At 47.9% G+C, this 13201-nt stretch overlaps 1 protein-coding gene across 1 annotated transcript; it reads right to left on the reverse strand.

Annotated features, from left to right (window-relative positions):
• Positions 1 to 1625: 1625 nt before the first annotated feature.
• On the reverse strand, positions 1626 to 10937 carry KLK13 (kallikrein related peptidase 13). The gene is made up of 6 exons (XM_006080003.3): positions 10792 to 10937; positions 10030 to 10116; positions 6483 to 6672; positions 5901 to 6169; positions 4221 to 4357; positions 1626 to 2666 (listed from the first exon to the last, which is right to left on the reverse strand). Exons 2-6 carry the CDS (start codon positions 10079 to 10081, stop codon positions 2478 to 2480), a joined length of 837 nt encoding a protein of 278 aa, XP_006080065.1. The 5' UTR covers positions 10082 to 10116; positions 10792 to 10937; the 3' UTR covers positions 1626 to 2477.
• Between the last annotated feature and the right edge of the window lie 2264 nt (positions 10938 to 13201).

Raw genomic sequence — 13201 nt, forward strand, 5'->3', positions numbered from 1 at the left:
GGGAGCATTCATTCAGTACTGAGTGCTGAATGTGTTCTGAGTGCTTTCACGTATGAAATCAGTCCTCTCAAGAGTCCTCTGAAGTAGATGATGTTCTCTTTAACTTTATTAATACACTGAGATGGTTCTTCATCCTCGGATGGGGAAAAGTGAATTCGTTGGTAGCACATTATTGTTAATGATCTGTACAAGCCTCCACTTTTGTTTTCCTTCTTTATTTCCTTTTGCCCTCATTTCCTTCTGCTATCACCTTTATTATTGTATATCTTTTGCTAGTATTTCTGTCACTCCGTATCCTTTGTGATCGCTTTTTATTATTGTATATCCTTTGCTAGTGTGGGCTTCCCCCCACACCAACCCCGCTGTGGCTCAGCAGTAAAGAATCTGCCTGCCAATGCGAGGATGCAGGAGACGTGGGTTCCATCCCTGGGCAGAAGATGTCCTGCAAAAGGAAATGGCAATCCACTCCAGTATTCTTGCCTGGGAAATTCCAGGGACAGAGGAGCCTCTGGCTACAGTCCACGGGGTCGCAAAGAGTCGGATACGACTGAGCGACTGAATAACGACAACAATCACCATTTGCAGTTATTTACTTTGTGTTATTTCCTGTGAAACCGCTGAGGGCAGAGTTTACGGCTGCTTAGTTATCTGATACACAGTTTGAAACCAAAACTCCTGGCCTTTCTCTGCAAAACTGTTGCTTCAGCTTCCTCCTATTTTAGTAAATGGCAGCTCCATCCTTCTGGTTGCTCAGGCCAGAGTCTTGGAGTCATCCTCGATCCTCCTCTTTTTTTTTTTTTAATGTTGAACATTAAAAAAAATTTATTTTATATTGGAGTATAGTTGATTTACAATGTTGAGATAGTTTCTGGTGTACAGCAAAGTGATTCAGTTAAACATATACATATATCCATTCTTTTTCAGATTCTTTTCCCATATAGGTTATTACAGAGTACTGAGTAGACTTCCCTGTGCTATACAGTAGGTCCTTGTTGATTATCTACTTTATATATAGTAGTGTGTTTACATCAGTCCCAAGCTCCTAATTTATCCCTCCTGCCCCCTCGATCCTCCTCTTTTTCTCACATTCTCTGGCTGAAATCAACAGACGCTGTGTAACAATCCCCTCAAACAGATCTAAAATCTGATCCCTGAACTCCTCCGAGGATGGCACCTTGATCCAAGCACCATCAGCTGTCACCTGGGCCATTGCAGTCGTTCCCCACCAACCTTTGCATCTTCTTCTCTAATCTAATACATCAGGTGGGCTCCTGCCTCACGGTCTTTGCCTTTGTTATACTTTCCACTTGGGCATTTAACCACTGCACTTGAGGGTCATAGACAAAGATGTAACAGCACGGGGTACTGAACAAGGATTGTGGGTAAAAGAACAGAAGATTTGGTGGACAATAGCTGCCAGGAGACCAAACCAGTTGATCCTCAAGGAAATCAACCCTGAATATCCACTGGAAGGACTGATGCTGAAGCTGAAGTTCCAGTACTCTGGCCACCTGATGTGAAGAGCCCGACTCACTGGAAAAGATCCTGATGTTGGGAAAGATTGAAGGCAAGAGGAGAAGGGGGCGGGCAGGGGATGAGATGCTCGGATGGCATCACTGACTCAACGGACATGAAAATGCGCAAATTCAGGGAGATAGTGAAGGACAGAGGAGTCTAGTGTGCTGCGGTCCATGGGGTCACAAAGAGTCGGACAGACTTAGCAACTGAACAACAACAGCAGCAAAGGAGCACGGAGGCCTCTTGGAGCAGTCAACCCCAGCACCCTAGAGTTTAGAGCACTGTTGATATTGAATGCCCACCGGGGTTCAGAGACAGGGAATACTGGTAGAACATGGAATGTAGGTAGGAATAGGACAACTGGGGAGACCCAGAAATGTCTCCAGGAATTTCCCGAGGTTCGTTTGAATGAACGAACCATCACGCGGCTCCAACGTTAGCTGTGACGAATCAGAGGTGCACATAATGTTGTCAGGGCAGAAGATGCTGCAGACAAAAGAATATTTTCAGGAAGAAATGTCTTGGGAGTCTAGAACTCTCTTGCGTACAAAACATAGACGGATCTAGAATATTGGCAGTGAATAAATACTTGAAGGGGTATAGGATGTTGTCAAGGAAGTTCCATTCACAGAACATAGAATATCGTTGAGATGGGCAGACAGAGGCATTCAAGTGTTCCACAGATTGCACATTCAGATGGTGATCTAGGTTTATGTTGAAACAGTTGGGGCATCCGGAGTGTTGTCTTCTTTGGGACGTTCAGGGGACTGGGATGTTTCAGTGATGCAATGTCTGGGAGAGCATGATGCTGAAAATGACTGAATGCTTTTGAAACATGCAGTGTCAGCTGGCATTGGAAGTTTGGAGAACATGGGTTGCTGGTGCAAGTGGAAGGCTTTGGGAGGGACAGGAAAGGGCTGGGCAAACCGAGTAAGGGGGCAGGAACGCCAACCCGACTTTTATTGTGGGCCCTTCGTCCATTCCTGTTTACAAGTTTTCCGCTTTTGAATTGTTTCTTGGATCCATGGAACATACTGAGAAACTCGGGTGTAGACACCAGGCCGGTTGGGCTGCCCACATGGGAAGTCTCCCCAGGAGATGATGCCATGAAGTGTTCCATTACAGACCAGGGGACCCCCGGAGTCACCCTAAGTGGGAGAAAGAGAGAGGCGGGGTGTCCTAAACAAAGGCAGAGACACACATAGAGGCAGAGATAGAGACAGGAATACAGAGAGAGGGTGTGAGAGAGAAACAGAGATAAGCTGACGAACACAGAGAGAGATAAACTCTGAGACAGAGAAACAGACAGACATTTCTGTGTCTCTCCCTGTTTTTCTGTTCTTCAGTCCCATTAAAATGGTGGTGGCTTACCTCACACCACTGTTCTTGGTTCTCTGGCCCCAGATCTCACCTGCTACCCCTCCCCACCTCTCAACCCTGCTTCGACTTTACGGCTCCTTGGTGTCGTCTTACTATTGAGTTAATCCAGCCGTGTTCCTGGTAGGGTATGCAATACACCTGAAGGGCCACTTCTCCCTCTGGGCCCAGGGCAGACATTACTAACTGATAAGGCTCATATTACTACTTCATTATCATACCATTTCCCATGAAACCAAAACTCAATCTTAAGAAGCCCCCCTCTCTTGGGCATAGGGTTTTTTTGTTTTTTTTTTTGTTTTTTTTTTTTTTTTTTTTTTTTTTTGCCTGTGTAGTACCCATTTCCCCTTATTTTGATGACAGCCTCCTGATTTTCTTCATTTGGAGACTGCCCTCTCTCCCACTTACAATCCATACAACTTGTCTATGCCTCTGTCTGCCCCCACAGCTAGTCACATGACTCAGACTTGGTCCATCAGAGAACCCCACAGCTCTGGCTAGAGTGGTGGCTCAAGACACAATACAGCTGACCCTTGAATGGCACAAGGGTTAAGGGCACGGACTCTGTGCACAATAAAACTCCCCCTATAACTTGTAATTAGCCCTCTATATATATGCTGTTCCTCAGTGTCTGAGGTTCTGCATCTGCGGATTCAATCAGCCTTGAATCATGTATTTACTGTAGTACTTACTATTGAAATAAACTTCATGTATAAGTGAACCCATGCAGTCCTAACCCGTGTTGTTCAAGGGTCAGATATCCTAAGTCAGCCTAGTAAGAGAATCACGCTCAGAGATTATGTACACAGTTGGAAAGGAGATCCTCTCTCTTTCAAAGATGGTTCCTTAGAGGGTAAGATTTAAGACCAAAGCTGCTGGGGCCAACATGCTATATGGCATGGGGAAAGTTTAACTGAGAATGAAACCAAAACAGAAGAGCTGAGAGTTAGAGAGATTCTTAAACATCATATGGGCACCTGGATCCACCCATGCCTGAAACAAGACATCCTGCACTTTTCAGTCACAAAAGCCAAGGTTTTGCTGAAGCTAGTTTGTGTTGGGTTTCTGTCACTCACAACCAAAGGAGATCCAACATTTATATATCTCAACACAAGGATCTGGGTAGCCACTACCAGTCAAAGCCTAGGCTTAAGATGAATTCTGTTTGCCAGCAGTGGGTACCCTCTTTTTATCCTGACCCTCTATGCTAAGAGACATCTCACATTGCAAAGACTGGTTTGCCCAAGGCTGGAAGCAAATCCTTCCCCCCAAGCATCAGTCCCCACCTCCTGGCTTGTGGCAACCCACCACCCCCTTGGCCTCACCTCACAGGAGTCCTTGCCACCCTCTTTTGTGCCGGCACAGAGCATGTTGGGTGTGATCTTCCCCGGGTAGGCTTGACGACACTCTTCATCTGAGCGAAGCTCGATGTTGGCACATTGGAGGGTTTGGGGGTAAGTCACTGAGGAGGAGAGAGAGAGGAAGGTCTAAGGATGTCTATTCTGGACAGGTTCATGGGGTGGAAGTTGGATGGGCAGCAAGTCTGTAGAAAATAACGATGGGAAGACAAAAATGGGAGAAGAGATGGGATATGTATTTGGGTAAAGTGATGGAAGACAGAAATGTGGAGAGAAGGTGGGGGACAGCTCGAAGAAAGGATGAGAAGTAGAGAGAAAGATGGAGAGGAATGGTACGGGGTAAATAAATACATCTCAGCAAGAGATATAAGTGGGGAGGTAGGTGAGGACAGAGGTGGAGAAAGTGATGCAGAAAGATGGAGAGAAGGTGGTGGGAAGAGACAGGAAGGCAGCAGTGATGAGAGAGAACCAGAGATGGGGAAAACACAGGGAAGAGGAGAGACGGAAGGAGATGCAAGAGAGCAGGAAAGAGTGGTGGGAAGAAGGGTGGGGCACGCTGGGAAGAGAGATGTGGAGATGAGACGAGGGGAGAGCGAGGGATGGCTAAGGAGGTGCAAAAGGCTCTTGCTGCTATAGAGCTCAACTTACAGTCATATATATATATATTTATATCCAAAAGATGTATTTATTTATATTTTATTATACTTAATAACCAATATATTAAATTTAGTTTCTAAATTATAAATGATACATATATATTTAAATACATGCTTATGTATAATATATGTTATTTGAATACAATGTATTTAAATAAATATATCATTTATAGCTTAGGAAATAAATCTAATTTCTATAATTTACATATTTATATACAGATGTTTTACTATGTCAATCCATATAAATATGATCCAAATAAATATGTACATATACTATATATTACATATATTTTTACATATAAGTTTATATATATTTATATAAAGGAAACATAATTTTATATATGGTATATAACATATGTAATTATAGCTCTGTATTGGTAAATTTATGCATATTTATATAAAGGAAATATAACTAATCATTTACATGATATGACATATTATATATAGCTATATATATTTATACATTGATTTGCATATTCTTTATAAATATGTACTATAAATATAACTATATATATACTTATACATTTATATTTATACATTCTTTATAAATAAAACTTTACATATATTTAAGTATTCTTTACATAGAATATAAATATAACCTTATATATACAATTATATTTATATATTCTTTATATAGAATATAAATATAACTTGATATATATTCACACATTTGCATATTCTTTATAAATATACATTTATGTTTATATATATTTATATATGCTACATTTATATATTCTATAAAGGATATACAAAACTATACATTATATGTGACATTATATAACTTCATATTTATATTTTTACGTATTTACACTTCTATATTTACATGAAGGATATATATACCTTTATATATCACTATGTGATTCATGACTTAACCCATGTCTAATAATCTAGTTTTATCTATAAAGACTCCTGCTCTGACCTGCCCTCCCGTCTCTGCCCCAGTCTCCCCAGCCGTTCTGTGTGGCCGCCAGCCATCCGTGCGGGTGCGTACCCTGGGGGCTGGTGGTGGTGCCCCAGCCAGACACCCGGCAGCAGGTGCCAGGGGGCAGGCAGTGATGGTGGGAGAGGGGCAGGGTCTGGATGTGCCTGGTGAGCTGCACAGAGGACTTCAGTTCCAGAAGCATGATGTCGTGGTCATGGTTCAGGTGGGTGGGGCTGCTCTGGTACCGAGGGTGGGGGATAGCTCGAGCCACCTCCCTCACCTGCTCCCCAGCCTCCACACGTGCCAGGACATGCTTGCCCAGGTACACTCTGTACCCTCTGTGGGTGCAAGAAGCCGGTGGTCAGAGGGGTCCAGGAGCTCGTCTCCATTCCCATCCCCAGTCTCACCCTTCCCCACCCCCCTTCCTTATTTCCAAAGGTGTCTGCTTCCACATCCTTGACTCCAGTTCCCTCCAAGTTCTCTGCTGGGACTCCCTGTCCATACCCATACCCCCACATCTCCATCAAACCTCATGCTCACCCCATGCCCATCACAACCCAACTCCAACCTCATCTTCAAATTCTGCTCCACCCACGCACCATGCCAGTTACAGTCTCATCCCCACCCCTCACTCCCCCATGCCCCACATACTCCTTTAGACAGTGCGCTGCGGTGAGGACCCATTTGGGGTGCACCAGGACTCCCCCGCAGAGCAGCCGCCCTTGCACTTGTAGGGCTGCCTGCCAGGGCTGAGAGTGGGGGATACAGGTGTAGCCACCAGGGAGGAACCTGTTGGTCCCATTGGTCCCATTGAGAATCTTGGGGTACTCCTGAGAGATGCCTGGTGGAGGAGAGAACGTGTTAGAGAATTGGGGTTCACAGGGAAAGGAGGCTGGGCATTATGGTTCTTGGGCTTGGGGAGTGAGTCAAAATTTTGCTCTGGGTGGCCAGGAATTGATGATTCATTTATTGGTCTCTGGGCATTGCCATTTTCTACGTAGTGGAGATGAGCTGGGGCGAAGAGATTGATGTCCCTTCTTTCTAGAAGCGCCAAACCCTCCACTGGAGATTAAAAGAAGGGTTTGGGGAATGAGGAAGCTTCTGATATGTAAGCAGAAGCCTGATTTCTTCCCACCTGAATTTTCTGTCTTGGTCCACCATAGGGATTGATTTCCAGGAGTAGAGGTGGGCCTACCTTACCTACCTAGGCAGTATCCATCCATCCATTCCTCCATCCTTTCTAAACACATTTGCTGAATGCCTTCATGACCTTAAATAGCATTCATAACCTCTGTGAAGGGAACTTTCCTGGTGGCTCAGATGGTAAAGAATCTGCCTGCAGTACAGGAGACCCAGGTTGGACGCACAGCAGTCCACACAGAGACAAAGAAGGTCTAATCCTGGAGCTTCCCTGGTGGCCCAGTGGTTAAGAATCCACTTGTCAACATAGGCGACACAGGTTTGATCCCTGGTCCCGGGAGATCCCACATGCTGAGGGGTAACTAAGCCTGTGCACTGCAACCATTGAAGCCTGCATGCTCTAGAGTCCCTGCAACGAGATGCCACCACATTGAGAAAGCTGAGCACCGCAAGGAAACGTAGCCCCTGCTCGCCACAACTGGGGAAAGCCCAGTGCACCAACCAAGACCCAGCACAGTCAAGACAAATAAAATAAGCAAAGAAATTGAAAAAAATAAAAGGACATCTAATCCTGAATGTGCCACTTCCTGGCTGGGTACTAGTCTCAGTTTTCTCTGCTGTAAAGGAGGGAAAGTTATAGTTCGTCTCTCATCGGACAGTCATAGGTTCCATAAGATCCTACATTCAAGACACACACAGGACCTGGTGTGGAGCAAGCACTCAGGGAGCAGGGAGTGCTATTAATTGCACCCTCAGAAACTGAGTCATCATCACTTCTCTTTCAAACCTGATTTTAACAGGAGAAAGTTTTCATGATGGCGCTCATATCCTTTTAACATCTCTCTTGTCTTGCTGAGGTCACCTTTTCAAACCAGGAGGAAGCAGAAGGTTGCCTTTGGCTGGCAACCCCCCAAATTAAGTAGAACCAGCTGCCTTTCCTATTATGGGGGACGTCAGAAAGGGAAATTGCCTATTATTGAAGGAGGTCATAAAGGGAAATTGCCTGTCATCAACAGGCAATTCAATAAATATTATAATTGAAAACAATATTGGTCCAATTCAATAAATACTGTTTTTGTTCATTGTGCAGAACTGATTTTTTTTTCCATTGTTGTCCTTCAGTCGCTAGGTCCCGTCTGACTCTGCGACCCCATGGACTGCAGCACGCCAAGCTTCCCTGTCTTTCATTATCTCCCGGAGTTTGCTCAGATTCGTGTTCACTTAGTCGGCAATGCCACCAAACATCTCATCTTCTGTCGCCCTTTTCCTTTACCTTTATTTATAGCAAAAGATGCTGTTTTCCACTTAGAATAGTGATATTAACTTCAAATATGCTCTAAGTAAAAAAAAAAAAAGTTGCCTTTATGAAGCCCATTAGGTTGAAAATAAAGATGGTTTGTGCGAAATCCCTTCAGTCGTGTTCAACCCTTTCGTGACCCTGCGGATTGTAGCTCGACAGACTCCTCTGTACATGGGATTCTCTAGGCAAGAGTCCTGGCAGGGGTTGCCATTCTCTACTCCAGAGATGGTTTACCAGAGCATAAAGTCCAGGGTGTGGAGGACAGGGCGGGCAACATGGATTAAGGTCCTGACTTAGGCACTGCTGGTGACTTTGGGGCAGGACCCTGCTGTCTGAGAGTCTTGGGTTTTTCAGCTATGAAACTGGAGTAATTACCGTGCACCTACCTCACCAGGCTGTTGAGGGCTCCATAAGACCCGCATGTGGAGCTCCTAGCTCGGGGCATGGCACCAGGCGGGGACACGTATGTGGAGCTCCTAGCTCGGGGCATGGCACCAGGCGGGGACATGTATGTGGAGCTCCTAGCTCAGGGCATGGCACCAGGCGGGGAGACGGGAGTCCTAGGGGTGTCGCCACAAGACAGAAGCTACCCTGCCTTCAGCCCAAGAGTGGTGATGGGTGCCTGAGGACCCCCTCCCTCAGGTCCCAGCTCAGGCATCAAGTCCTTTGGGGGCCCTGGTTCTGGGCCAGGAACCGCCACCACATCTCTGGGCTTCCAGGTTGGCTCCTTGAAACCATCACCTTGCATCACAGTGTTAACTATTTGGGGAATTGTCTGAATGATGCCAGCATCCATCTCTGCTAGGTTCTGGGTGCTGAACACAGCAACTGTGTCTACTTGTACAGCACCTAGCACGGTGCCTGCTGCTCAGCTGTCTGTTGAATGAATGGATGAATGGGGTTTCCAGACAACTCGCCTGCCAAGGCAGGGAAAGGGGACTTAAATGGGAGAAGAGGAATATCTGGGGACCAGCTCTGCGTGGAATCAGGTTTGGGGTCTCCTTCCTGGTGGCTCAGATAGGAAAGAATCTGCCTGTCAGTTAGAAGATGCAGGAGACATGGGTTGGATCCCTGGGTCAGGAAGATCCCCTGGAGATGGGAATGTTAACCCACTGCAGTATTCTTGCCTGGAGAAATCCCATGGACAGAGGAGCCTGGCAGGCTACAGTCTATGAGGTTGCAAAGAGTCAGACACGACTGAGCAACTAACACGGTAATGATTATCAAGGACTAAAGAACAATCTAGGTTCTGGAAAGGCCTGAGACTAGAGACAGAATACTACCGATAAAGCAGGGTGTGTTTGTCTGTGTGTGTGTGTGTGTGCGTGTACACTCATACACATGCTCACTCAGTCATCCCACTGTGACCCCAGGCATCGGGATTTGAACCCCTGTCTATGTCTTCTAACTCTTGAACTTGGGAAGGTCTTGGGGATGGACTTTCCGGTACAGAGTACGACAGTCAGTGAGAGGGCTGGTGTGCAAGATCTAGAAGGCTTAACAATAGGGCAAGCCCATCTGAACCGGGATACCCCAGGGAGAGGTCTGGGGTAGGTGCGGAGCATGGACTGACCCCAGCTGGGTCACCAGGTCACGCAGGGACACGCAGGAATCACGCCTGCACCCCAGGGACCCGCCCCGCCCCGCCCACCAGCGGGCTGGAGGCGGAGCTTGCGGCTCCCTGCCGCTCCCGCCTCGTACCATTGTTGGCAGTGGCCACCCCGCCTCCGCCTCCGCCCCGGCGCCTTGCATTCTTACCTCCTGACCAGGCCACCGTCAGGAAAGAGATCGCGGCGGCCAGGGGCCACATGGTGACTTTGTGGTGGGGGGCAGGGCGGGCGGAGCCTGAGAAGTTGAAAGGGAGTAAGAGCGGGCCAGAATCCCCCATCTCTGGATACTCCATACCCTCTGGATACTCCCTGCCTGCTCTGCTCTGCGGGTTTCCCAGTCTTGAGTGTCCTCTCCTTTACTCTGAAAACCTTGACCTTGGAAGCTGCACCGACCCCCCATCTCCCAGTTCCATTCTTGGTGTGTGTGTGGGGGTGGGGTGGGGGTCCCGGTAACGCGATGGGAGGGGCAGCTTGCACATCCCTCCCAGGGGCTGCAGCTCTCTCTGCAGCTCTCTCGATGCCCTTCCCCCTGGGTGGCCAGTCCCTCCACCCCAGCCCTCCAGCCAGCTGGATCCTTGTGCACTCTCCTGCCCCTCTCTACCCTTTGCAGGCACCTTTCCTCTCTCGGATCCCTGGTCTAAAACTGAGCATCTTATCTTTCTGCTGCTTCACCTCTCAGTTCAGTTCAGTTCAGTTCAGTTCAGTCGCTCAGTCGTGTCCGACTCTTTGTGACCCCATGAATCGCAGCACGCCAGGCCTCCCTGTCCGCTTCACCTCTCAAACCTCTGCAAATTTCTGTCTGGAACCCTGCCTCTGGCCTCTGCCTCCATCTCCCTGACTCAGCTGTCTCCCGCTGTCTCCAACCCTCCTCCCTCCCAGTGCTCCTGCCCCTGCCATAGGCGGACCCTACCTCGGTTGGGGCCCCGCGTGACTTCTGCTGCCAGCTGCCTCCAACTTCAGCCTCAACCCATGGCTTTTAACCCCTGAACTCCCTCCCCCAGCGCCTTCATCGTTTCCCTGTTGCTGGCCTTCCCTTCTCCACCCCCAATGGCTCAGCAGGCTGTCTTCAGGCACCCCCAGCCTGGGCTTGGCCCTTCTCAGTGGGGCGGAGCTCCCAGGACAAGCTAGGACCCAGATCTGGTTCCGCCCAAGTTGAACCCACTGTGAACTTTCAGGCAGCAGGACCCATCTGGGAGGGAAGGGAAGAGCCCAGTTCCTTCTCCAGGTCCACCTTAAATCCCCTGGGGTGGGGGTGGGGGGTCTTCTCCAACATCAACCCAAGTTTCCATCCCACTTTCTTATCTCCCCTCCAACCTTGTTGCTGTTCAGTCGTGTCCAGCTCTTTGTGATCCCATGGACTGTGTGTAAGCTTCCAGGTTCCTCTGCCACTGGACCACCAGGGGAGTCCCTCCTACCCAACCCTACCCATACTCTTAATATATATCAGTTCCCGGCCATTTTCCATCCTCTTCCCACCTCCCTACCTAATTTTAACCATTCTCCACGCTTAACCATCAGCCCATCCCTCAGACCCATCCCCGTCCACAGCCGTTCTCAAGTTTAATTCTCCATGTCAAGCTAAACACATCTAAGTTCCAGTTCTCAGCCTCATCTCCAGCCACTTCCAACTCCATCTCCAGCCCTTTTTCTTCTGGAAAACACAAGAATGCCGAAATTTACCCTGCCCTTCTCTCCGAATCAGACATAAGAAGGGAATCCTCAGGTCGGTGGATAGAAAGTCAACTTAGATTGGATGTGGGCAGGGGTTGGATCTGGGAAAGCAACATTTTGGATAAACGTGGCCTTTTAGGAGCAGGGATGAGGCAGTCCACGGGGCGTAGGTGGGGAGGGAGAAGCAGGAATCAGAGACCTCTGGGGCGTCTGGGGGCCGGATGAGGGGGAAGAGGAAGGAGGAAGAGACAGTGTTTTTAGGTGTTTGAGGAATGAGAAGGCGTCTCCTGGAACTGGGCCTGGGTGGATCCCATGAGCTAATCCCAGGGGGTGGAGGAGGCAGGATTAGGGATTAGAGAGGACCAAGGTGGAGTCAGAATTTGAAAGAAAGCCAGGGATGGGGATCAGATGAGGTCTGGAAAGAGAGACAGCGGTGGTGTCATGGGGATGAGGAACTGAGATGGATGGAGTAAGCCTTCATCTCAAAACTGGTGTGACCCATATTGAGAGATTAAAGGTTTGTATATAAGGGTCAAATCTAGTGTTAAAAGGTTAAAAAAAAAAAAACAAAAACAGAAGATCTAATCATGACACTCCTGCATCTATAAAATGAACATATGTCAAAGATGTTATTTGGATTCATTAGTAAGTGATGGAGCTAGCAAGGTGTTACAAAGAACCACACACATCTGGGCAATAAGAAGTGCTGAAACGAACTAACAAATAGATACAAAAGTGGCTTATCCTGTGTTGCTGTTGTCTAATCGCTAAGTCGTGTCCAACTTTCTGCCACCCTGTGGACCATAGCCCACCAGGTTCCTCTGTCCACAGGCTTTCCCAGGCAAGAACACTGGAGTGGGTTGCCATTCCCTTCTCCAGGGGATCTTCCTGGCCCAGGGATGGAACTGCGTCTCCTGCATTGGCAGGCGGATTCTTTACCACTGAACCACCTGGGAAGCCCTATTCTATATGGAGGGGAGGGAATTGTACTTCCACCAGACAAAAGTCATTTACTCGGTTATGGATGAGAATTATTTGCACTGCTATCAACTGTTTATCATTCACAGGGTGGTAAAGTAGCTCAGACAGTAAAAGAAGCTGAGACCCCACCCAATCATAACTCGTCCAGTGTTCCATTGATGGTATCATTGGGTCCATCTTCAAGCATTTCACAAATTTTCCCTACACAAGGAAGAAAAGTTTGTGGTCATGTTTAGGATGGTAAGGGGTGTAGTTGGGGGTGGGGGGGATCTGATGCTAGCAGGCAAGTTTGGGGAAGAGAATGGACCTGGGGTGAGGGTGGGGTTGGAGTAGGTTTAGGGGATAGGATTGAGTTGTAGAATGGAGGGGTCTGGGAATAATGCTGTGGATGGAGTCCAGTTGGGTTGGGGCTGGAGAAGAGACCAAGACTGAGTGTTTGGATGTGGAGGTGTTGAAATACGGTTGAGCTGGTGTTGTGCGTTGACACTGATAATGAGCACTAGACGTGCCTGTGTTGGGATCAGGTTTTGGTGGGAGTGGGCTGGGTCGTAGCTGTGAATGCCGCTCAAGGTGACAGAGGTCACTGTCCTTCCCCACCTTGGAATTAGCCCACCTCCCAGGACTGGGCCCAGAGTAGAGACAGAGTTCAGCAACACTGCCCCCCTCCC

The sequence above is a fragment of the Bubalus bubalis genome, chromosome 18, assembly GCF_019923935.1.
Source record: "Bubalus bubalis isolate 160015118507 breed Murrah chromosome 18, NDDB_SH_1, whole genome shotgun sequence".
NCBI lineage: Eukaryota > Metazoa > Chordata > Mammalia > Artiodactyla > Bovidae > Bubalus > Bubalus bubalis.

Coding starts and splice junctions, on each gene's coding strand:
- KLK13 (XM_006080003.3), bottom strand. CDS start 10,081: ATGTGGCCCCTGGCCGCCGCGATCTCTTTCCTGACGGTGGCCTGGTCA. Junction 4,358..5,900: donor CACCACCACCAGCCCCCAGG/GTACGCACCCGC, acceptor TCTCCTCCTCAG/TGACTTACCCCCAAACCCTC. Junction 2,667..4,220: donor GTGGCAAGGACTCCTGTGAG/GTGAGGCCAAGG, acceptor TCTCCCACTTAG/GGTGACTCCGGGGGTCCCCT.